Raw genomic sequence first — 24,619 nt, 5'->3', positions numbered from 1 at the left:
TTCCCTGTCAACTGCCAATTCTTTCTCAATCCTACCGTCCCATGCTCTCACTCAGCAGCACAACACGCCATTGGCCAATCCACCGACTCCGAAATCTTCTCCGAACCAAAAGGTCTGACGAAATCATTCACCAATGAAGAGCCTTACCGATAGCCGCAACGGGGCTCTTCCGAACCCGGCCAGACACCACAAACCCATGTCTCCCAATCTTTCGCCGAGCGACAACCTCGCTTTCCGTATCAATGCCAGCTTTTCGGTCGAGTCCCCCCGTCGCGTCGGACATCAAGCGACCAAAGATAAGACTCAGCAATCACGCAATGAAATCTAATTTCCAATGTACATCAGGTGACGGCAAATTGACCCATCACTTGTATAGCTAAAAAGAACTACACTAACAATCAACGTTGTTCTTCAAATTTCTGAAAGACTGGATGTCTGCTATCCAGCTCAACTGTTGGGATGGCACAGATCAGACATCAAGTCAATGGGGGTCGGGACGAGCCGATACAACACCCAAAGTACTTCGGCCGCTCAGGCTGTGCAACTTGACACAACCTTCATCGTGCACCCTCTCCTATCCAGACATGATATTTTTATCCAGTTGCGCTGCTACAAGTCTTGTTCTTCTTGGCCGAATGCAGGAGCGCCACTGATCACCCCTCCGCCATAGGCTGATTCTCGTCGTACTTTATCCAACCGCCCAACGCCTGGGCAGCTGGAAACCTGCCAGAGACATGTCTACCTAGCTTGTAGTCGGCCAGGTGATCTGCAGCTACGGCCTTCAAGTCGGGCTCTCGAATTCCGCTTTGAGCAAGTTCGAGCCTAGTTCTTGGTCTTGACGTTGGGGGACACGCAGGTGCTATAATCCCGTTCTCTTGATTTTGCAGCTCAATCTTACTATGCAACTCCTAAATGTACAATGGACAACACAATAATGAGACCTTCGTAGCGGATGTCTGGTGGAATGATCCCAATCTATCTACTTCGATGTTCTTTCATCGCTCTGAAAGTTGTCATTCAGTCGCCTATGGTGTACATTCCAACATAGTTTGTATATCGGGCGTTTTCCATACTCGTTCATGTAGATGTACTCCCTTCTGTGAATCCTAGATATATTCTTGTGATCTTCAGTGGTTGAATATCCCATCGAGTGCGGAATGGCGTCAGTACATACATTTCTCTTCAGCGTAAGGTAGTAACGAATCACGTGTTATTCCACGACCTTTTCTTGATGATCCAGTGATACATCTTGGCTCTACACCTAATCAGATAAGTCTGAAAAGGGGTGTACGTCGGAGAAAAACAGAGGCAAATATACTGATGCCATTCCGCACTCGATGGGATAACCTAGTACTCTAATTACATCTCAAGAGGGCGCCGATGATTGATGACTATATATCAGCGTAATATGATACACTAGGGAGCTGGAACTAGACCTTACTACTTCTGGAGACTTATTCTCCCTAAGGAAGAATCCATCTGCTCTTCAGTATCCCTAAATGTTCCCTACTAAGAGGTGTAATGGCATATACCTCCTCGAGATCACTTAGATCATGCCTTTATCTGACAAGACACGTAGACCAGCACCACACTCACCCCTCCAACGAGCAATATAGTTGTATATACTCAAACAAGGACTAAGTTCTATGAAACATTCTACCTTTGTACATTGAAGCCCAACTTCACGATTCCCTTGTTGCTTAGGACGATGGCATGATATTCCATGATTTGATGCATAGCAGAAAGACAAGGAAGTGGTTCGCTGCCTCTCCCAATTCGAAGAAAGTTCAACGCCTCGTTGAAATTCGTACATGGAAATTGCCTTGAGGTATTGCGTCTTCTCTATTGGCGATGGACAGCACAAGAATGTGATCAAGTACAATTTGACCTTTGCCTACCTTAGTAAAGCAATTGGTAAAAGCCGACTTTTCTTCATCCTTCGTTTCAGTCACTCTGATATCAACTCTATAATCCCTTGTCTCAAGACAGAATGCCAAGTTATGAATGGACTACGTGGTCTTGAGAAAAGCAGCCGGGGCGTCAATCAGCAACCTTAACCTTGGTCAGATAGAGTAATACTCACTTCTGAATGATCCGACTTGACATCTTTTGCTTTCTGCCCTTTAAATTCACTAGTACTCGTGATAACAAATACAGATTGTATCTACTATTGCATTTGACCGTTGTCATTTGTGGACTTGACGAGATTTTCCCCCTAAAAAAGAATGCTCACTTACAACCTGCTACAAGATGGAGTTACCTCGACATGGCTCGAACATTCGAGTAAAGAGGGCACCAACTTCAATTCACTCTACTAGAAACGGGCGTAAACAATTTTCTATTAATGGAGTTAATGGAGTCCGAGAAATTGGTCCAGATTGACACCGCTCTGCCACTGATTGGTATGAATTCTGGGGATATCAAGCTACATCAGTGCAACATGACAGCGGCCACAACTTTGGTCATTGCCCATGCCTGTGACCAAGACAATGGATTGACCATAGTACCTCGGGGTAATGTGCAAACTGGCATCGGTTGTTACGATAATGCGTTCATTCCCCTTCCACTAAATGTAGTTGACACGTATACAGCCAACCTCACATGTATGATCTTCATTATGCCTGTGCAAGTGTGGTTCTCAACAACATAACTACATCATATCTAACTTGGAAGTTCGGGCAAACGAGCCTTCTCAATGGCCCTCGGACACCCCATTGTTCCACTATCCAGTTATATTCTTCTTGGGCCTAGTAGCCCACCCTTGGCCTACAATAACAGGAGTTGCGGTTCGATTCCACTCTCTCTATAGAAAAAGTCGGGAGTCTGCCTTCAGGCTTGGACGAAAACTTGTCTTTGTGAGGAATATTCAGGAGTGTCAAGATTGGTCTCATTCTGTCTTTTGCGGCTCAAGTTCCTCTGACTTCACATATTTCTGTCTTCACATGTAGAGACGACTCTTTTGGTTTCCTTGGAGGTATTTCGAGGGTTGTATAGGCACACTAGTGGTCAGAATCAGAGGAGTGGCCTAAAGACAATATGTACTTTCAATTGTACTTGTCGCAATTATTCGTCAAGTTGTGTTATAGTAAAGATAATACTCTCTCCCAAGTATGCAGATTTCAGCTTATTTCAAAGGCGAACCAGTCGATTTTGTATCGCTAAATCGGCTCTGACCGGTCAAATGATTAATTGCCGCCGACAGCCGCTGTTATCGCAGAGCTTGATTTGTTGCGATGCATGCCAAGTGCTTGGCGGCGGTAGCCCAAGAGACTTTCGAGCATCTCCGCCCCTCGGGACTGGAAGGAGATGTAGACTCCCCCGCTTCAGCAGAGATATAACTCGATGAGAGCGGCGAGATTTTCTGCTTGGCGGCGGATGGCGGGCGAGTTTAGATAGCTGGGCCGCTCCGCGAGGGGCATAAAAACCTCGCGAGGCCGGCCACTGTCTTCCTAGACCGGCGCTGGATTCTTTGCACTCTGCCAAAGCTTGGTACTATAAACGACTTCAAGAAGGGCTCAACAAGATGCTTCCTACGGCTGCCTTTATTGTGATCTCACTCGTCGGCTCCGCAGCCGCCGAGACTGTCCACGGCGTTGTCGTCTTCAGTCGTCATGGCGATCGTATGTTTTATGCCTGTAGAAATGAGCATCGGATACAAGCTGACGCCTAAATCTAGGAACAACGAAGCATTATGGAGCTCAGTCGTTGACCAGCGTCGGTGCCCAGCAGTGTTTCGAGGTTGGCAGTGACTACCGAGGCCGCTATCTGGAGGCGGACTCTTCTAGTCGGATTCTCAACATTTCCGAGGATAAATACGTTTCCTCGCAAATATACGCCAGTGCTCCCGACCAAGGCATCCTATTGAATACGGCTACGGCATTTCTACAAGGCCTCTATCCTCCATTGGCAGGCCTCAACGCTCAGGTTGCGTCGTCGACCCTCAACAACGGCAGCACAAGTACAAGCCCCCTAAACGGCTACCAGTATGTTCTCCTTCATGGAGAGAACTCTAATTCGCCAGACACTATCTGGATCAAGGGGGATGACGGATGTCCTACGAACGCCAAGGCCTACAAGGCCTTCGAAGCAAGTGAAGAGTTTCAGACCCGTGTCACGGAGACCAAGGACTTTTACGGCAGCTTCTACGATGTGCTCGAGAGTGTGTACGACTACAAGCCCGAGAATATGACATACAAGAACGCGTACGACATATTTGACTTGGTAAATGTGGCACGCATCCACAATAGCACGTCTTTGGCCCGGAACGTAACGGACGAGGAGCTCTTCCAGCTGCGAACGTTGGCAGACAGCGCTGAGTTCGGTTACAACTTCAATGCGTCCAAGCCCGACAGCACCATTCATGCAAAGACTCTTGCGGCTGGCATCCTTGCCCAACTCAACCAGACGGTTGCTTCCAAGGGAAAACTCAAGTTCTCCTTTCTCGCAGGAAGCTACGACACCTTCATGTCCTTCTTTGGTCTTACTGATCTCATCACCATTTCGGACGACTTCTACGGTCTCCCAGACTATGCCTCGACGATGGCGTTTGAGCTCGTTAGCGATAACACGACTGTATTCCCCGCGAATGTCGATGCCGACCTTCGTGTGCGCTTCTTGTTCCGCAACGGCACTTTTGGCGAGCTAACGGCGTTTCCCCTTTTCGGTACTGGAGAAGACACTCTATCATGGCCGCGCTTCGTCGAAGAGATGCAGAAGAGAGCCATCAGTACCGTCGAGGAATGGTGCACTGCTTGCTCTAGTCTTGTGTCATTCTGTGCGGCTTACCAAGATGAGGAAGCTACGAGCTCCAGCTCAGGGAGCAGCGGAGGCATGTCGAATGTCGTTGCCGGTGTTATTGGTGCCATGGTCACTCTCGGCGTTGCTGTCATTGGTGCCATTGCATTCTTCATGATGAAGAAGCGACGCACAGCTCCCGTTTCTCAAGTCCAAGAGTCCATGGCTGAGAAATCCAGTCTGCGTAGTGGCGGTAGTGTTTGAACGTGTGAATCAACGAATTTTTGGATTGGAGCGATGAGTTTGAATGCAGCGAGAGTATTGCCGGTTTCTCTTTCCCATGTATCTTGTTGTCAGCGAACCAAGGATCTGCGAGAGTCTGGCCATCCGAGACTTGCCGAGGCCTTCGCACCTTTAGAGTGCATTGAAAGGATCATGCCTGTCAAGCTTTGTGATAGCAGCGATCATAGTAATCTTTATTGAAAACAACGGCGCTAAGGCTACTCCGACAGGGTTCATAAACTGGGCCTTATTTCAATGTAGTTGAAACCACTTGAGCGAGTCGTTCGTCAGCAGCCTTCAGGAACCAGAGTTCATCTGATCTTCGAGCGGAACATCCGACGGGATGTTTTTTTTCCAGAACCCGCTTTTGCACAGCCGATCTCTTTTACAGTCACGGAGCAAGTTGAAAGTAGTTTGAACAGATTATGAACGTGACAATGGTACGATCTATATCGTTAAAGATATATACTTTATGTAAAGCGGTATACAGGAAAGACTTTGTACATGAAAGAGATTGGTCCTGGACCGAATCAGATTCGTGGACGTCACAAGTGTGAACACCCACTACGAGCAGGATAGCTATCTCATCCCCTTAGCCATCTAGGTCGCCTCAACCCTCGAGACCAGATCCCGTGATAAACAGTGAAATCGTGGAAATCGCTTATGCCTGGATGCGGCGGTCGTGAATGCTCATGCGCTTGGCGACGGCGGTCGCGGAGGGGGTCTCGACGGGGCAGTCCTCCTCGTCGTCAGCAGCCTGGGTGGGAGTGGGAGTGGCAACGGGGGCAGAGGACTCGGCAGGGCAGTCCTCCTCATCGTCGGAGGCAGCCTGGGTAGGGGTAGCCACGGGGGCGGCGGCAGTGGAGGTAGCAACGGGAGCCTCAGACTCAGCGGGGCAGTCCTCCTCGTCGTCAGCGGCCTGAGTAGGGGTGGCAACGGGGGCAGCGGTGGCGGTGGCGGTAGGGACCTCGGACTCGGCAGGGCAGTCCTCCTCCTCATCGGCGGCGAGAGTAGGGACGGTGGCAGCGGCGCTGACGGTGGCGGAGGCAGACTCAACGGGGCAGTCCTCCTCATCATCGGTGGCAGTCTGGCTGGGGGTAGCAGCAGAGGCAACAGAAGTGGCGGGGGCAGAGGTAGCGGCCGGGGCGGAGGTAGCAGCAGCGGCAGAGGTAGCGGCGGCGGAAGTGGCAACGGGGGCAGCGGAGGAAGCAGCGCCGGAGCCGGAGCCGGAGCCGGAGCAGGAGAAGACGGCAGGGCCGGGGATGGTGTACTCCTGGGCCTTGTAGGCATCGTAGGTGATACCAGCATCAGTGGCGGCGTAGGCACCGGGGAAGGCAACCAGGTCAGAGGGGCTGGTGCTGCCGGAACCGGTGACCTTGATCTGATGGCATCCCGGGTAGAACTGGGCGCCGGGGTAGGAGTAGGAGGCGTGGAGGGCGATGATCTCGTGGCGGACGAGGTACTGGCCGGGGGCAAGGCACTCGGGGATGGTGTACTTGACGCCAGAGTTGCCGGCGGTCATGAGGGGGGTGGCACCCCAGGTGTTGGAGGTGCCCTCACGGCCGCTCTCCTGGACCTTGAACCAGACCTTGTCGGTGTTGGGGGTGAAGGTGGTGCAGTCATCACCGGCGCACTTGGCCATGTAGGTGATGGTAGGGCCAATGTGAGACTCGGGCCAGAGAGTCCAGTTGAGGGTGACCTCGTCACCAGCCTTGGCCTCGGCGACAAGCTTGGCGGGGGAGGAGCCCTTGACACCACCGGCGGTGTAGCCACCGCACTGGAGGTCGATGCTGGTCAGGTCCTCGACGGGGCCGTTGCCCTGGATGGGACGGGAGATACGCTCGGGGGCCGGGCTCGTGTACGGGTCCTGGTAGGGCTGGTAGAAGGTGTAGTTGGTGCCACCGATGAGACCATCAGAGACGTAACCGTGGGCAGCCACCAGGGCTGCGGATCCAAGAAGGGAGGCGATAGAGGACTTCATTTTTGTGATTTGGAGTTTTTGATTTTCGAGAGTTGTTCAAAAAAGGGGTTGGTTGGCTTGACTGTGAGAATATCGAGGTCGGTTGGGAGGAATGAGTGTTGTTGGAGGTCAAGGACCGAAAAGAATGAATGACTACCTGGTCAAGTGAAAAGAATGACAAAAGTTGAACGAAGGAATGAGATAGACACACAAGTCAAGTGAAGCTGAACACTATGGATCGTAGGAAGGAGATTTCTAGGTCAAGAGAGACCGGGCAGAGGTGATGATATATACGGGAGGGCATCGTAGGTTGTTTTCCCAACGCGGGCACTTGCGCCGTTGGCGTCCTTTCTCAACTCCATCGGGTCAAGATTAAGAGGACCACTTCCGCCGCTCCGCCAAAGTTTCAATTATACGCAGGACAATCATATCCGGCCAGGTGGTGGGGATAAACATGGGGAGGGGGATCTCGCGTATGCGGGAGACAGGCACGGCTGGGATCATTGGGATGTGGGTGGTGGTCTTTGGGGGTCTTGGTCCTCTTTGGATTTGGTGTATTGTGAATGGTGGGCTTCGATCTAGAAGATGTGGCTCAGGGGAAGAAGCCAATAGACTCTGGGCAACATCTCCCACGCTGCTGGGAAGCCTGGGCCCAGATGTCTAGGATGACGAGGGGCACGAGGGGCTCGAGGCTCAAGGCTCAAGGTTGAAGGAGTCAAGGGGGGCAAGATATCCAAGACTTTCTGAGAGCAACAGGCGAGTGCCGACTGCGCTTACGCTGGTGTGCGTGATGCAAACATATTGGACAGGCTCAAGTTGGTGGGCTGCTCCGGGCGCTAGCATAAGCGTGAATAGGTCTATCCATGCCACGATACTGGTAGTAAGCATGGGGCACGATGAGTTCACAACTTGTAGATGGCTCGGCCAACTGCCATGTCGTTGTCAGTTGGGGAAGAAGCAAATGTCAGTCCAGTTGACATGCGCCCAAAAGGTGAGACAATGCAAGTCCCCCTCGATGGCCTCGACGAGGACACTAGACAAGGGCTGGAGCTCAACTTGAACAACGCGAGCAAGGATCCATCCCATGTCAACCGGTGCTTGAAGATCCACTCCCGAGCTTCGCTGGCCGAACCGATTGGCCATCCCGGCGTCTACCACCGGGAGCCCCCCGGTCAGATCCCCGTCAGATCCCGGCGGCCACCCTGAAACAGCCAAGTCCTGAGACCCATCCCCTTTTTCTTAATTATCACCAGATTCGCCCTGCAGCCTCCGCGGCCTCAATTAACACTCTACGCGCTACTTCCCGAAAGAGGCTCAACGTCCTGGCCGTCGTGGCGGGACCTCAGGGGTGACCACGCTTCGAGCCTTCGAGCCCACGCATCATCGATAGAAATCGTTCTTTGAAAAAAAAAAAAAAAAACCACTTTTGCCCCCTGCGCAAGGCATGGCACAGACGTTTCCCTGGCCTGGTGGACTTCCTTGAGTTGCAGTTCCCTCCCCTTTTCCACCAATCCTCTCTGCTTCATCCCAGAAGAGAATCCTGCCCTGTCACTGCCAAAGACTTTGCCGCCGCCAGCTGCTGACCTGAGCGCTTCCAGGCTGGGTCTTTTGACTCCTCATTATCTCTGCTCTTGCAGCTTGCAGGCTGGGCAACAGGCACAAACATTATGATTACAGGCCTGGTCACCCTTCCTAGACCGCTCGGCAGGCTGGACCGGCCAGGCTGGTGGCTTCAATTCCTTGAATGTCCCTCTTCTGGGCTCTTCTTGCGGGACACTGGCAGGCGGCAGGCTTGATCAAGAGATTGAACGGGGCTTCAGCGGCTCTCAAGAACCAAGGAGCCAACTGATAACTCTGGAGTCTGACCTGGTTTGGCCCTGCGTCTCTTCTCTTTTCTTCTTTTTTCCCGTCAATTTTCGGACATGAGCACGGGAAGAGGACCCAACAGACGATGGACCAGGAGGGGCCATGTGGCGGCGCGCGCCCGAACTCGGGGGCAACAACCGTTCTGAGCATCTCTGCTGGGCAAGCCATGCCAGTTCAAGTTCGAGTTGAAATTACATTTGATCTCTTCCTGGCCCAGCTGCCCAGCGGACAGCGGCATTGGTGTAGAACTCCACGAGTGCAACGAAGGATTTCCGTCGATGCGAGATTGATTTAAAGTAGGGAGATGCCCGCTGCCCCCCCTCACGCACAGTATAAGCAGTATGCGTGATATGCTTTTGCCAATAGACTTCCCGTGCCCACTGCCCACCTCAATATGCTTTTGGCGGCTTTGGCCCGAGGCTAATGACGACGTCGATGAGCAGGCCACTGTATCCATCAATGCAGAACATGAGCATTGGCGTTATTACCCCTCTTGGACTCCAGTCCCCGTCATCCACCGGCTTGACCACTTTGACGGATAACTCTCTTTCTTGCTGACTGACGCCGCGAGAGCGAGAAGATCTGCTCGGAGCCCCGTGCCGTGATCCGTCTGCCAACCGCCCGGGTCTCACGGCTACGGCCTTGTCATCCCATCCCTATCATCGTCCCCATTCCAATCTATCTCAACCCCTGTCAGCGCGCCAGCGCTTCACACCGCACATCAACCATCACGCACGTCTTTTTTTTCCTTTTCTTGCTTTCTTACTCCACAGGGGGCCAGCCAGGCCGCTGGGAGCCCCGTTGTAACTCGATGTTCAAGGCCCAATGTTCCACACAGAGAACCAGCAAGGGTTTCCCACCCCCTTTTCAGCCGATCGACGAGCGCGTACCTGCGTACCGCACACAAACATCGCCGATCTTATAGAAATCCCTTCTTCTAAGTACCTTATTATCGAAGAAAGTTAATTCTTTCTAAGTCATAAGTACAAGAATATAGTTTTAATAAAACAATATAGTACCTACCTAGTACTTAAATTAAAATACTTTTTTAAACTTATTATAAAAAAGAAATAACTATATTACTAATTACTTATTATTAAGGTTTATAAGTAGCGCTATAGCTTTAATTATAATAGCTTTATTTATACTAAATAAAAAGTTTAATTATAAGTCCCTTAAAAACTTTTAATTAAGAGCTATAAGAGCCTCTAAATATACTAAGTTAAAATACTTATTAAAATATTAATAACTAAACTAACCCTATAATAATAACTTTAATAAAAGACTTAATAAATAATACTAAAATCCTTATTAATATTAAGTATAATTTATAAAACGTAATAACGTAGTTATAAAATATTATTAATATATTTTATATTAAAAAGGGTATTATTAATACTAATAAGATAAATAGGGCTATATTAATATAATACTTCGGCTTTTTCCTATAGCTCGAGGATAATTATTTTAAATAGTATTAAAAATTTATTAAAAAGCTCTTTTAAATATTCCGGTATATTTATTACTATTTTTATAATAATAAAATTCCTAGCGCTTATATATAAAAATAGGTTATTTATTTTTAAATAATAATATTAACTTATTAATAAGCTATTAAAACTACGATTTTAATAATCTCTTAACGAGGGAGAGGGTAAAATAGAGAAAAAGATAAGTAACTTATAAAAAGGGTTAAGGTTAAATAGTGCGGAATTCGAGGGTAGGGTAGCGTCTATATATACTACGGCAATCCTCTAGTAATATAAAACGATAGAGTTAAACAGTGGAAATCCCTTCTTCTTCGTTGTTCTTTCCAGCAGTGAATAACCCAGTCACCGAGTCCACTCTGCACAAAATCTCATGATGGATGCGACGCCAGGATGCCTTCGTAGAGAGTCGATCGAATCTACGAACACCAAGCTTGGCTATGTTGGTTCCATCGTGGTCTTCTTTTCTCGGCCGAGTTGATCACTGCCTTATGGAGTTGATTCAGAACTGAGAATGTTCTGGCGACGGTTTCTCCAAATAGCGACCACCTGACTCGGCCGGTCCAAGTACACAGCCAAGGTTGTCGCTGCACTCAACATGATGCACGCGCAGAAAAGCCCCTGGCGGCGCAGCGAAAAGAAGCGCTCGCTGCTCAGCCAGGTGCCATCACTTCAAACACGGCAGTTCATCCTTTCATCACACGCCGCTCGGTAAGCGTGTCGCAGCTGCGCTCATAGCTTTGGGTAAGTGAATCATTGAAAGCCATCTCATCTTTACTATAACTACAGGTTCAACGGCCTGTCAAAGCCTACGGGTATCAAAACTAAACTAAACGAAACAGATCCCTGGCGTGCCTGGGCATCTTACAAAGCGTGAGCTCATCCATCAATCTTCTACCTCCGTCTCCTCAAGCCTTGGCGGTTGTAGAGATTAGTGATTGTTACGTCTTCGCTGTCTCTGTCGCTCAAAGATGGCCAAGCCAGATATGACGGCCATAATTGCCCACCGTTCGCCCAGCTCACCCGTCAAGCCACTGCCCATGAACGCAAACTTGGCCAGCTTGGTCATGCTCATGCCAGCATCCGTCCAGACAGCGACCACTTCCTTTCCATCACCTCCCCTGAATGCACCTGGTCCGGCATTCTGGGGCACTGATTGAGCCAGCCTGACGAGCTTCCAACCCCTGCTTCGGCCATCCAGCGCAGCGATCGCTTCGCCAGAGCTTGTCCTCCATTCAAACTGTTCTAGTCTCTCGCAGTTTGGCCCAACGCCTATGGCGAAGATGTAGCTCCATGACGGGAAGTCGCTCTTTGAGTCCAGCTCGACAATGGGCCCGCCGCCTGGTGTACGTGTTGGCGCAGGTGGCAGCGTTATGCTCATTCTGCTGCTGAAGCTGTGGTACTCTACTGACGCGAGCGGCGGGAACCTGTCCGACGGACCAGAGTGCAGCACAATGGGCGGCGAGCTGCTCAACCCGCTGTGTATCGACATGCCATAGAACGGCTGGCTCTGGTGCTCGCCGAGGAGCATCGTCCTGCTGAAGCTCTGCGAGTAGACATTGAAGGCTGGCGGGAACTGGCGGGCTACCACCTGCGGCCCCGACGACGGTCCTGCTGGTCCTGAGCTTGGTCCTGGACTTCTCCGGTGTGGTGGTGCTGGTCCCGGACTCGTGCGGGGTTTCTCTTCGTACGGCGGCGGAGCTTCGTCTGCAGGGGCACCGGGAAGTGGCTTCATGTTGGAGTGTTGGGGAGTGGATGCCATTTTCTTGTGACACAACGGTTGATTATGATGCACCGATGGTTTTCGTGTTTGTGATGGTTCAGTTGCAGTAATTCTTACCACTGGAAGTCTCTGCTTCTTTAAGACTTTGCTCAGTACCTTGGGTATTGCCGTATTGTGTCTGCCTGGTGATCCTATTTCACAGCCACACGCGTGACGGCCATCCAGTGGCACAGCCTGACAGTGAAGGCAGGTACGCATATCTGTACCTGCCCTCACTGTCGGATATTCGTAGGTAGGCCCAACCTGGGCAAATGCACAGCTGTGAGAGTCACGTGCGGCCCAAGCGCACTTGCTCCTGGAGTTTTCCAGAGGGAAGGAGCTGGTGAGTGCTGGAGAGGCAGGTACACGCCCATATGCACCTACTACTTCTACCTACCTCACAGGCGGGAAAACAGACATTCCACGGCAGTGGCTCCTGCGGCTGGGCAGCCCCTTCTTTCCAACTTAGGCCCAGTATGGGTGACAAATAGGTACCTGCTCACACGCTGTGCCTGGCAAAGGTGATCTACACCACCACAGCCACAGCCGCAGGCGCAGGCGCAGGCACTACGTCAGCGCGATTCAGAGGCTTTTGGCGATCCAAATTATCTGCCAACGTGTTGTCGGTTACTCCGAAGTTGCAACTAGTAGGTTCCTGCTGAGTTCATGTTGACGACATCATACCAAGGCTTTCGGTTTCTGAATCAACAGCGACGGCACCAGTTTTCAAGCAGTATAATCAACTTGCAGATACTTACTTTCCATCGGCCCACTTATCGACTGACCAGCAAATCTTACTTCAACTCAGCCATTCAGTCACTGTTATCGGTATCACGGTAGTCTACCTTCAGTTCAATCACTTCATCAACTTCGGTTCACGCAGAATCAACTTGTCAAAGGAGCAACGTTGACAACTACAAACTTGCTTCTCAGTCGTCTGCTGATCACCTAGATGTGTATGCGATCAACTCGTGATTGTCATGGATCTCCTAATATGATATAGGATGGAACTTTCCTTCTCTCACTGAGCTTATTTCGTTGATCATGATGGAGCTTGACATCCAAGCGCACAAAATAGCAGAGTGAATCTGCCAAGGCCTCGTTTGTGACGAATGCGGATTATCAAGTCAGTCCACGTATCAACCGTTACGTGCCAAGTCGGCATAAGAGGGTTCCCACAGCTTATGAGGGCTAGAGCAAAGTGATTCAAGTGAAGCTTATGCTTCTCAACTCAAGATTGGCAATTCTCCGAAGACTTACATGAAAGTTATATGCACCTAGACTCTCGGTTCTCAATTCCTCTCAACTGCCTGTGACCACCTTTGGGGCAATGATCAGCTCTAGATGCGACCTTATTGGGGATTGTTAACCACGTCTGCTGAGGTCAATGTCTTTCCCTCCCGATACAATGTACCTGAGTTCGTGGTAGATATGAGTACACCACATTCATGTCCGAACATACTTGGTCGACTGCATGGATATTCAACTATAAGCTTGAGCAGTTGACGCTGCTTGTCTCACCCAGATGTACATGGCCTTCACCGACTCCAAGTACCATTAAACCTAAGTCTCTTGTGACTGATGTTTACTATCGCCAACGTAATGGGCGACAAGTCCCATCAGACATGCATTTTCTGACTGATTCGGTGGACGACCAATTGTGCAAATGGACGGATTATGGCCAAGACAATTTCAGTGCTCACCGCTGTTTCTCACGATGCTGTGCTGCTGCTCCTTGGCTGCTTTCGGTGGTTCAGCTCCTTCAAAAACGGTATTCAGCTTTCAGCCAGCCTCATCCCCCGCACAGTGGCAAGGCCTGCATGACAACTATACTACTTAGATTTGAGACATGCAGATAGTCTATCCTTTATCATGGAATCACTAAACGCCAGCGGGGTTGGGTAGTTGTGACTACATTTCCGGTGGTCGCGAATCTACCATGTGCCAAAATTGGAGGGCATGAATGCATGCCGATGACAATCAAGTATTATAATTGGTCAGTGTGAAGGCACAGACTGAATACTACGTCCTGTATGAGAGATCACACGTATTGGACGGGATGAAAATAGATACAAGCTATACTCGAGCCCTCGTCAAAGTGCTATAAATACCGGAAATGGTCCTCCTCATGATCAAAGGTAGATTAGAGTTCCGTTCTTCGCCTTGTCCGCACCCGAAACTACCTCTGAATCCTATCCATCTACTTGGATCCTCTCGTCATTACTATATTAGCAATTTCAATCTCCAGATGATGTCCAAGCTTCGCGTCAGGAAAGATCTCGTACCCTCAATCAAGATGAGCTTGATACCCTTGTCAGAGCATTTCAACACATCATCAGCCTGAAGCCAGACGAGAAGAACTCCTATTTCACCATCGCCGGCTATCATGGCCTTCCCGCACCAATGTACTGCCAGCATTTCACTGTGTTATTCCCCACGTGGCACCGTGCCTACCTCCTGCGACTCGAGAACGCTTTGCGGAGTGCTCCAGGATGTAGCGATCTCGCTCTGCCTTACTGGAACGAAACGTCGAGTTCATCAGTAAAAGAAGGTTTGCCAGATATATTCACTCGGAAGGATTACATCTTCAAAGACGGAACAAAAGTCTCGAATCCTTTGTTCTCCTATAAGTTACAGGAAGATGTACATGATCTGGACAACAAAGGAAAAGACTTGTCCAATGGCTACACAAAGCCTAAGGGGTACAACACTGTGCGATATCCCTACTCCGGACTCGTCAGCTCCGACTTCAGTGCTAAAACGTCAGACCATAATGCTGAGGTGAACAAGCTGCCGCCCGGGCAACCGACTGAGCTCTTGAACGGTAACATCAAGCGTTGGCTCAATCTGAAAGCATTTGAGAACCACGAGGGTCAGACGGTTCCAGCAGGAATAGCAGACAATTTCAAGGAATGTCTCAAGGCGCCCAACTACACTGTCTTCTCGAATGCGAACTCGGCTCAGGACTGGAACACGAAGAAGGTCGAGGGTGGTTTCGGGTCTGTCGTGGTCTCCCTCGAGGAGCCTCACAACTCCATGCATTTAGCAGTTGGTGGTTTCGACGTTCCCGGCCCCGACAATGACAATTCCGATGTCTATCCATTCGCCAACGGTGATATGGGTGAGAATGATACTGCGGCATTCGACCCCGTCTTCTTCTTCCATCATTGTTTCATAGATTACATGTTCTGGAAGTGGCAAGACACTCACAACAAGTCTAAAAAACTGGACATCATATCTGGCTTCAAGGGTACAGAGGGACTGAGTCTCGACACTCCCCTGGATCCATTCACCCGAGAGGATATCACACCCGGGGATACGCGGCCGATGACTTCTAATGTAAGTTTCACCCACGTCCAGTGATAGCGGTGTCTCACGCTCTCAGGACGTCACCGACACGGCCAATCTTGGTTACGACTATCCCAGACCGGATTTCCAGGCCATTCTACCCGGTCCAGACCTGCGAGAAGGGCCCAAGATCACGGCGACTGGCATAAATCGTGCTCGAATCCGGGGTTCGTTTGTGATTTCCACCTGGACCAAGGGCAAGAACGGTCAGCCAGACAAGCTTGTGGACACGAAATCGGTCTTAAGCCGATGGAATGTCGAGAGCTGCGAGAATTGCCAGAACTACCTAGAAATCAAATCGCACCGGAAGCTGTATGGCTTTTCAGACGATGAAGCGCTGAATTCGGAGTTCTATGCGCTGATTCATACGAGAGACAACCCCGAAGGTATCGACACTATCGAAGGCAACAAGATACAGACCGAGATTGGAACGGCACAGTAAAGCATTGGGTAGAGGTAAAGAGCTGGTATAAAGCCGTCGAGACTCATCCTCGGCTTCACAAAGCCCGGCTAGTGATTCTATGAAGTGGTGTGAACTAGAGCGCAACCTTCTCGTTCACGAAGGATAGGAGACTTCATCAGTCTCAGGGATTGGCGACAAAAGTTCTCATTCATGTCTCATGGTTCTTATCATGTTCAAGCTCTTTGATCAAAAGTTGCTCCAATTTAATTCTCTCAATTGATCGGGTCCTTTCTTGGCCGACCTTAATCTGAACTAGTAGATATCCCTATACTTTTACAGATGCACGAGGCATGTTTTGCACGGTCTTTTGTCGATATTACGATGAACCTTGGTGTCTGAGAAGCGCAAATACCTACAACTAGGTAGATGGCCGTACAAATATACAGGGCGGAGTTCCTAGCGTGTGGTGGCTGTTTACGAAAGGGGCAGGACACGCAACCTCGTGTGGTACGGTGCACCGGCTAGGCTTAGTGACCTCTTGCGCCTTGCGTACTTTTGCAGTAGGCGATACATCTTGATAATTGAAAAAGTTGTAGTGTCAGGTAGAACTTGAAGCTATGATGATGTGGAAAGGCTGATAGCGAGCGATGAGCTGCCGTAAACAAAAACTCCTCCATTGTCGTCCCAGTGCGCCTAATCCTTCGCACCAAACATGAGACCCTACAAATTTCAAACATAATTGGGTGATACTCCAAAATGCTGCCGTCCAAGCAAGCCAGTCCAACGCGTATGTCCGTCGCTAAATGTCGAAAGTGACTCGCTTAACACCTTTAGATGTCGTCAATGAATAGCACGTCGACAACATGGACAACAACTTACTAGAAGCCCTTCTCCTCTTGGAAGCGTAGAAAGCGTAAGTCGAATCATCCTCCCCTTCCAAATCACCATCTTTGGACTTGCCTGACGTCAGGATCTGTATAAGCCGATTAGGACCGCTGCTATCCGAAGGTGTGGTGGTGGTGGTGGTGGTGCTGCTCCTGCTGCACCACTTGACCACGCCCAAGAGTGAAACACTTACAAAGTCGAACCTGGATGCGGCAAAGACCAGAGCCATGAGCACAATGACAACCAAAAGCGAACCCCCAAGCCCATTCATGCCGGAAAACATTCTCAACATTTCGACTTAGGTCCAAGCCAAAGTTTCTCCTCTGTTTGCTGTTCCTGATAAGATATCAACCCCTTGGGAGCTAGTCGTCGATCGGATCGCGGGCGTAGACGGTAAGCGCTGTTGTTGTTTCACGTTCCCTTGGTGTTCAATCACCCCACGCGCGGCAATCAGCGGATGAAGAATGTCGGGGTACGACTACGTGTATAAAGGGGAAAGTAGAAAGATCAAAAGAGGAAGAGTGTCCAGAGACTTTCCGGAAGGCAGCGTAAGGAATAAAAAGTTCCGAATGCAAACATGAATCGCGGGGTTCAAGCAAGGTCAGGCATGTCCCAGAAGGAATCTCATCGTCAGCATAGAAGGATGAGGCTCGCGAACTCCGGAGTTGGTTGGCAGGTAGAGTTGGGTCTGACATGCCACCTTATAACAAGAATCTCCAACGGTCGCGGGCGGCCCTACGGTCATCCCAGCAACTCCGAACGTATGGCGAGTATGATGGGACGTAGATCGTTTACGGCCGAGAAAGAGCTCTCCGAAGTAGGTCCCCCTACTTTAACTAACGAAGGGCTGGAAAATGGTTCAATTCTGCTCTATTCGTGCACTTCTGCCTCAGCTGCCCAGCACGACACGTGGTAGTAACAGGAGAATCGGGCATCCAAGGTCCAACAGCAGTCCAGCCAGCCTGATCGTCTGTGCCAGGGCGACCTCTGATTGGTAAAGATTCGAGAAAGGGTATGCCAGAAAGTTGGGGTGGTTGACTCAATTCGCCAAAGATGGTTCTCCGTTTCGAGACGGCTGGAACGGGGGCCACGGGGGGAAGAGGGTGGGTGGCTTGTGGTAGGGCGGAACCCAGACCGTGGAGTGGAGGTCCGATTCAGTCGGCCGGAGTTCTGTGAGAGAGAGGAAACGAACATGTAACCCCCATCCTGTCTCTGCCGCAAAGGCTGACTGCGGCCCACCCCTGTCCGTGTTTGCTGTTGGTATCTTGAGTGTCTGATTAGTCCAGGAATGCGGGGAATGGGAAAAGGCAGCTCGTCAGCAAGGAGACAAGGGATCGGAGCTTCAATGTAAGAGGGTGGCCGAGACACCGAGACTGGTGAACTGATGAAGAGGAAGCGAGAGACATGGAGAGAAGATGCAGCGAGCAGAGCAGGGAATGGTTGTGGCGCCCAATGATTGGGCGTGTGGGTGGCCTGTTGGCTGCAGCAGGGCAAAGAAATGTGTCCAATGAGTGCTCCAACAACAGAGCAAAAGTGCACCTCGAATTATATTGCCGAGTCGGGGGGATCTGGAATCATGATAACGGGACTCGGAGCTGAGTGGTTGGTTTGCATCAGTCAGAGGAGCGAATTGGAAGGATGGGAAAGGATGGTTGAGCTGAGATCGAGTTCATCTCGAAATCTGATGCTGCCCACACCCTACTTCCAGCCATCTCAACGGATGGGGTAGGAGAGCGAGAGTGCAGGACAGACAACAGTCTTGTTCATTATTAGGTATTGTAGTATCATCATCATGAGGCGTCCACCGATGCCAGCCGACCGCGACTGCGACTGTGACTGCGACTGCGACAGTTTCTGCATCGGGCGCTTTCTAAGTTCAGTCTCACTGTATCCCGATGTTCCCTCCGCAATCTCGTTGCGTTTCTTCCTTTCCAAGACCAAACCCAAAGCAAAACTCCTCATTTTTCGTCATCCGAAGACACGGAGCATTGAAATCCGCGCCAAGAGATGCGGAACTCTTGCCCAAAGCGCCTGTGCACAAATACCCATTTTTGGCCGTTTGAACTTTTGTACCGGTCGACGCCTGCTGATCCCATTGAATGAGATGACAATGAGAGCGAGAGAGTGAAGGTGAGAGTGAGAATGACGAATGAGAGTGAAAGCCAGGATTCGGGGAATGAAGATCTCCAAAAGTCCGACCGCCGTTTCTCTCACTCTCACACATTTTCATCTCTCGCCCCCAGCGAACATAAAAAGACAGAAATAACGACTAGCAACCAACGCCGAATACCGACCCCGCGACCATAGGGTAGGATGGAAATCCGATTGCCCCCAAAAAGGGTCCAGAAAGGTCCACATACGGGGAAGAAGCGTGAAAAAGCGAGGCGAAAAGAGGACTAAGTCACCCTTTCCGAAATTCCGGAGGCGTCGACTAGCAATCGTCCGCCCGCAACGCCTGGACCTCGAGAGCCTCGTCCACAATAAGAGCCCAGGTGTCGCGGATGTAGTCGCGCATCTCCAAGAGGACCATGACCGCATACGCTGCCGTCATCAAAGCGAGACAGTAAAACGCCTGAACCAAGGAAACATCAGTCTCGACACTCTTGATGTTTTGTATAACGCCCACAATCTTGGAGAATGATGCAAAGATGAAGAATAACCAAAACCATCAATCATCCAAGCAGATGGAGGGATAGAGGAAAACGATGTCAAAAACGAAAAGAGTGTAAGATGCAACTTACCGACCAGACCCCCAAATCACCCCATCGCACCAGAGCCATCTCGCCCAGCCCGTAGAGACCCTCCACGCCGGACGCGTTCCCGGGGAATGCGTCGCCGCCCAGCCTCGTGCTGTAAACCACCCGCAGCTCCTCAACGCCGTGCAGCGCGTCCGGGACGCTCTGGAACCCATAGTAGAGAAGACCGAGCGCGAGCGGCATTGGCAGTGCGTGATATGCCCAGCACAGCGTGTCGAAAATGCCCATGACGGTGAGCTTGACGAGCTCCCTCGGCGGCCTCGTGAGATCCAGGATGCCTCGCAGAAAGAAGTCGAATATCACGGCCAGCAGTGTTGTCAGGGGATGCAAAGCCTGTGGCTGTGGTTGTCGTGGTTGTTGCCGGGCCGCCGTCAGCGACCGCCTTTTGGCTTGCTTAGTCTGGCCCCGGGAGGAAAGGTGAGGAGAGGCGAGGGCGGAGAGCCTTGGTGCCGGGTTGTATAGGTAATGTTGTTGTTGGTGTTGGTAGTCGAGATAGTTGTGCGGCCCTGGGAGGCCGGCACTCATCATGGTCTTTTGTGTAAACGTTTCCGTTGACATGCTGAATAGCGGATGCCCCTCCCCTTTAACATACACTTGGTGATAAAGTGCGAAGAAGGGTTGGATGGGACGAGGGGTGCCAAGATAAAAGGATGTAAATCCAAAAGATAGGAGAACCTTGGCTCGGTTTCTTGGGAAACGGTTCCGAGAGGAAACTTAATAGTAGGCAGGTAAGGGGCCCAAGATATAAGTCGGTGAGTGATGGGTGGTGAGCGGTGGTGAGCTGCGAGCAAGCGATAGGACCCGAGCTAAGGATAGGTAGTGAGGTGTGCTCGAGCTTTATGACAAGCAGGGCAGAATGAGCAGGGAAAGGAAAAGGCAAAGCTTCCTAGGTCCTGGGATAGCGTTTGCTTGCCTTAGCGCAGGTTGCTAGCGACGCACCGTTCGCGACGACACAGTTTTTATGCAGGTTGTTCCAAGGCGGCGGGGAAGAAGAGCTCTGAGAGGTGTGATTGAGGTGTGGTTGAGGTGATGGTCGCAGCGGTCGGTGTAAGTCGTCGTTTATCTGTCGAGGAGGAGGAAGATGAATGGACAAGGTAGTGGTGTGCCCAAGGTAGCTCAAAGGTATGTATGAATATGTGTTTATGCCACCGAAATCCAAGGTCGAATCCCACGTCTTTGCTTTTGGTGAGAGAAGTCGCTTTCGGTCGCCGACCGAAACCATCAGCAAAAGATATGCAGCAACGCAAGTAAGCAAACTCGCATGAGGTACGCGCTGAGGGCTGCTCGATAAGCTGAATGTCCGAATCCGACGACGGTTGGGGAAAAGGCAAGGGGGAGAACAAAAACAAACAATACCTTTCCTTACACAGGCAAGAAAGTTCAAGGAAAATTGAGAAAGCAGCAAGCGGCGGCACGTAGAGAAATATGTCCTCGTCTTGAAGAAGTAGATTACCCTCTCTCTCATCAATTCTTTCTTTCGCCTCTCCGGCTCAATGGACATTCCCCTCAGGTCCCTTGTATATAGCTCTGTGTCTCTCTGTGTGTGTGTGTGCATCCAATTCCTCCTTATCTAAAGTACCTTACCAGCCAAGACAGTCGGCTGGAATGTTGTCTCTCAACACCACGCCAGAATCGAAAGGGGGGAAGGATGGAAAAGTCCCCTGTGCATCGTCTGCGACCCTGCAGACGGACAGTAGTATGCAAGGCGAGGAGCTATGGTATCTACTATGTACCACACATGCGTACATGCCATTATGCATGCATAGCAGGAAAATAAAACCTGGGGGAGAAAGAGAAAAAAAAAAAAAGACCTGACCAAAATCCCAAGCCAGAAATTGTGCTGTCGCAATGAAACACAAGACATACGCCTTTTCCACCTCATGTTTCCCCATGTTCCAATTATAAATCCCCGTCGTTCGTTTCTGCGTTCAAGGAAAAGCCACGGTGGGAGCCTTTGGAGCCCCGGACTGGGGAGAGTTTCTCTCCGGCTGGGTCCCGGACCGCTCCGGTTGGCTGCTTCGCGCCTCGCCTCCCCTACGGCTCTGCCACCTTGATGCTAGCCTTGCGCATTCGACCACTCCGTCTTAACCCGCTCGTATCTTCGCCTTCCTCGGATTCTTCACCCGCGGCTCTGAGGCGCTTGTTTCCAAGCCTACTCCCCGCGCAATCTTCGAGTGTCTCCGATGTGCTCGCTGCGGGTCGCTTTCGTCCCCGGATACGCGCCTCCTCGTCGCGCCCCAGGAACCGGTGGATAAGGCGGTGGTCCAAGATGCGCTGCTCCTTATCTTGAGGCCCGGCCCTCTCAGTCTTCGGCCAAATGTAACCATAGAGCTTAGAGTGGCGTTCGCAGCGCGGGCACGAACTCTTGGTGTAGTACGCATTTTGCTGCACAAATGCTGTCTCGCAATTCATGCAGCGAACCCATGCCGTCTGCGGCTCTGATAGCAACAGCGGCGTTAGAGTATAGTCGCCGGGCGTTCGGGTCTTTGCGGGTGGTGTGGTCTCCTTGATAAAGGTGCGCCGCTGATACTTGCGCTTCTTCAGAGGTGGCTGGTCACCACCGCTCTCCACCGTCTCAGCAACCTTTGCACAGACTTTGATACTGTCAGTGATCGGCGCAGGATTTTCTGTCGATACCGGTGCTTCGACCTTTGCAGTCAGCACGGTGACGGAGCTGCGATCGCCCAACTCGTCTTGCTCTATTGACGCAAGAGCCTCAACCTTTGACGTTTTCACCACGGCCTCACGACGAGAGCTTCCGAGCGACTCTTTTGTTGAGAGGGATTTAGCAACGTTTTGTGTCAGCTTCAAACTGCTCGTGCTAGAGCTTTTTGATGCGCCTGTTGATGACATTGCCACTGACTTCGTGCTCACGCTGCTGCACATAGCAGCTGCGATACTCATACGATCCTGGATCTTGTACGAAGGGACGCTCGCCGGGTATAGCCATTCTGGAGGGTTTGAACCCGAGGTTTTAGAAGGCGGTGACGGAGGATTGCACAAGGACGAGATGGGGATTGACCGGGAGACAACAACAGATCCAGCTCGACTGGTGTCTGGCATTTCCTTTTGGCCCCTTCTTTGCGACGAGTATGGCGCCGCCTTGGCCAGTGCTTGCTCCGTGGTCTCCTCATACTCCTCTTTCTTGACAAGCTCTGAATGCTTCTGACGTTGGCCCGGTTCCGGGGAGTCTTTCTCCGGCTCAGTAATGTCCGTCACCGACCCGTCTTCGTTTCCGCTACTGGTCAATGACATGCTGCGCACAGACTCGGAGGCTGAGCTCTCTGTTGACGTGACAATAGCTTCCTGACGGGCTTTGGCTGCTTGCGTAGCCGAGATTTTTCGTCTTTTGGATGGCGTGATGGGCGGTGTGACGAGTGAATCGAAAGACTGCTTCTTTTCTGGTGAAAGAGCATCTGACATTGGTGAGTCGACTGCTAGAGAATCTCGGCCAGATTTCCCGCTCCTGAGCCGTGATTTAGACACTCGTGGCCGGATGTCTGGCGTGACAGAAGGTGTTCGAGACGACGGGCCGACGCTATCGTCCCTTCTCCTCCGCCGCAAAGAGTATCCGTCCAAAGCGGACTCCTCGATGCTTTTCTTAACCACAACTTCTCCTTCTGCCGGTGCCCAACCGTTTGCACATCTGTCTTCGCATGTTCTGCATAGACATTCGCAGTTGTCCTCCCCGAAGTAGTTCTCGGCATATGTAACGGTAATCTCTTCGCCAACATCGATGTTCCTCGTCGCAATGATCTCAATCGTGGCTGAAGACGTAGTCATGAGCTTCGCATTAGCTCTGCAGTCGTGGTTCGCAAATCGGGCAGGGCCCATGAACAGGCTGGCGCATTTGTTCCTGGCGGAAATAATGATGCTAAAATCCTTCTTCCGGGCCGTCATTTCTCGCTCCTCCTCGGGTGAAATGTTGACCTGCGTTCCGGCCAAGTACTTGATCGTCTCGTTTCGCCGTATAAAGCGTCGGGCCGTGATGGCGGCTTCGTGCGAAACAATCGTGTAGCGGTTCGTCGAGTTCACCTCAAATGGGCAGTCGGGAAGGTAAATCTGGACATAGCGGCGCATATGACGCTTGAAGTCATCCTTGGATTTGTCCGTCTTGAGGGCGGCGAAGAACTTGCGGAAGCCATCGGTAGCTAGCAACTTGCGCTCGGCGGATTCGAGGTCTTTGCTGACAGCGAGCTCGTCGCGGATGATTTGGGTAATGTCCTCCTCCCGCACACCTCGCGAAGGATGATAGGAGTTTCTGTTCTTGGGAATCGTAGTCCAGTAGAAAACCTGCAAAGTGTCAGCTTCTTCAGCCCCCAAATGTCCGAGGCATGGCTGCCCGGCGGAACCGAAACCCATACATGATCGACTAGAGCATCAGTCAGGAAATCATCGTACGATGCCAGTTGCGCCAATGTCAGCGTCTGCTTATTCTTCTGCTTCTTTGCCGTAGCAGCAGAGGGCGGCATCGTGAGATACGGATGAGCGTTGACGGACGTCGCAGTTGTCGTCGGTGGCGCAAGTTGGAAGGAGCGAGCCCGAGGCGAGGTCGGGGAAGGCTAAACGAGCGTCGAGGGACCAGCGTCAGCGCACAGAGCAAGGAGTGGACGAAGGACCAAATGTGAGGTCGGGCTCCCTTCGACAGCCCAAGGTCAAGCGCAGCAAATGATGTGGGGGAGTGACAGCTGGGCCACGATTGTCGCAAGTCGGCCGCTAAGGATAGGGACCAGAAACAGATGTGGGTGAGACCGGGAAGAAGGTTGTTGTGTCCAAAAAGGCGCAAAAAGATGAGAGAAGGGTCAGCTCAGGGTGGGTGTCGTCATGTCTTCCGGTCCAAAGTCCAAAGGGGGCATAAACAAGCCAACGAGGACAGGCTGGTCAGGGCAGGCGGGTGGTTGTGGAGATTAATGCGCAGGGCCGTCGTGGATCATACTCGGTACGGTAGGATCTGAAAGAAGAACAAACAAGTCGTGGACCCTCCTGTCGATGAATGCTCAAGGAATGAATGTAGGAATCAAAATAGCTTCATCCACAAGTACCGGAAGGGAGGCTCTGTGGGTAACAAAGACGTCGGACAACGGACGATGGAGCGGATAAAGAGATGAGAATGAGGAGGGAAATGAGACAAATAAG

At 51.1% G+C, this 24,619-nt stretch overlaps 9 protein-coding genes across 9 annotated transcripts; 3 read left to right on the top strand and 6 right to left on the bottom strand.

Moving 5' to 3' along the window:
• Positions 1-3,523: 3,523 nt before the first annotated feature.
• CCOS01_12740 (histidine acid phosphatase) lies at positions 3,524-4,998 on the top strand (the record flags this gene model as incomplete). Its single annotated transcript, XM_060460888.1, has 2 exons — positions 3,524-3,620; positions 3,677-4,998. 2 exons carry the CDS (start codon positions 3,524-3,526, stop codon positions 4,996-4,998), a joined length of 1,419 nt encoding a protein of 472 aa, XP_060308936.1.
• A 679-nt stretch (positions 4,999-5,677) lies between these two features.
• CCOS01_12739 (cellulose-growth-specific protein) lies at positions 5,678-6,997 on the bottom strand (the record flags this gene model as incomplete). Its single annotated transcript, XM_060460887.1, has 1 exon — positions 5,678-6,997. The coding sequence occupies one exon, from the start codon at positions 6,995-6,997 to the stop codon at positions 5,678-5,680; it is 1,320 nt and encodes a 439-aa protein (XP_060308935.1).
• A 978-nt stretch (positions 6,998-7,975) lies between these two features.
• CCOS01_12738 (uncharacterized protein) lies at positions 7,976-8,182 on the top strand (the record flags this gene model as incomplete). The annotated part of the gene is made up of 1 exon (XM_060460886.1): positions 7,976-8,182. One exon carries the CDS (start codon positions 7,976-7,978, stop codon positions 8,180-8,182), a length of 207 nt encoding a protein of 68 aa, XP_060308934.1.
• A 3,078-nt stretch (positions 8,183-11,260) lies between these two features.
• Positions 11,261-12,091, bottom strand: CCOS01_12737 (uncharacterized protein; the record flags this gene model as incomplete). The annotated part of the gene is made up of 1 exon (XM_060460885.1): positions 11,261-12,091. The coding sequence occupies one exon, from the start codon at positions 12,089-12,091 to the stop codon at positions 11,261-11,263; it is 831 nt and encodes a 276-aa protein (XP_060308933.1).
• Positions 12,092-14,207: 2,116 nt separating this feature from the next.
• CCOS01_12736 (uncharacterized protein) lies at positions 14,208-15,881 on the top strand (the record flags this gene model as incomplete). Its single annotated transcript, XM_060460884.1, has 3 exons — positions 14,208-14,229; positions 14,340-15,430; positions 15,477-15,881. 3 exons carry the CDS (start codon positions 14,208-14,210, stop codon positions 15,879-15,881), a joined length of 1,518 nt encoding a protein of 505 aa, XP_060308932.1.
• A 760-nt stretch (positions 15,882-16,641) lies between these two features.
• Positions 16,642-17,019, bottom strand: CCOS01_12735 (uncharacterized protein; the record flags this gene model as incomplete). Its single annotated transcript, XM_060460883.1, has 2 exons — positions 16,642-16,670; positions 16,722-17,019. The coding sequence occupies 2 exons, from the start codon at positions 17,017-17,019 to the stop codon at positions 16,642-16,644; spliced, it is 327 nt and encodes a 108-aa protein (XP_060308931.1).
• Positions 17,020-19,158: 2,139 nt separating this feature from the next.
• CCOS01_12734 (uncharacterized protein) lies at positions 19,159-20,041 on the bottom strand (the record flags this gene model as incomplete). The annotated part of the gene is made up of 2 exons (XM_060460882.1): positions 19,159-19,299; positions 19,469-20,041. 2 exons carry the CDS (start codon positions 20,039-20,041, stop codon positions 19,159-19,161), a joined length of 714 nt encoding a protein of 237 aa, XP_060308930.1.
• Positions 20,042-20,369: 328 nt separating this feature from the next.
• Positions 20,370-20,984, bottom strand: CCOS01_12733 (uncharacterized protein; the record flags this gene model as incomplete). The annotated part of the gene is made up of 1 exon (XM_060460881.1): positions 20,370-20,984. One exon carries the CDS (start codon positions 20,982-20,984, stop codon positions 20,370-20,372), a length of 615 nt encoding a protein of 204 aa, XP_060308929.1.
• A 533-nt stretch (positions 20,985-21,517) lies between these two features.
• Positions 21,518-23,955, bottom strand: CCOS01_12732 (histone-lysine N-methyltransferase SET9; the record flags this gene model as incomplete). Its single annotated transcript, XM_060460880.1, has 2 exons — positions 21,518-23,776; positions 23,848-23,955. The coding sequence occupies 2 exons, from the start codon at positions 23,953-23,955 to the stop codon at positions 21,518-21,520; spliced, it is 2,367 nt and encodes a 788-aa protein (XP_060308928.1).
• Between the last annotated feature and the right edge of the window lie 664 nt (positions 23,956-24,619).

This window comes from Colletotrichum costaricense (genome assembly GCF_030867565.1).
Source record: "Colletotrichum costaricense strain IMI 309622 chromosome Unknown Scaffold_15.1, whole genome shotgun sequence".
Classification (NCBI taxonomy): domain Eukaryota; kingdom Fungi; phylum Ascomycota; class Sordariomycetes; order Glomerellales; family Glomerellaceae; genus Colletotrichum; species Colletotrichum costaricense.
This window is presented reverse-complemented; position numbering and strand designations above follow the sequence as displayed.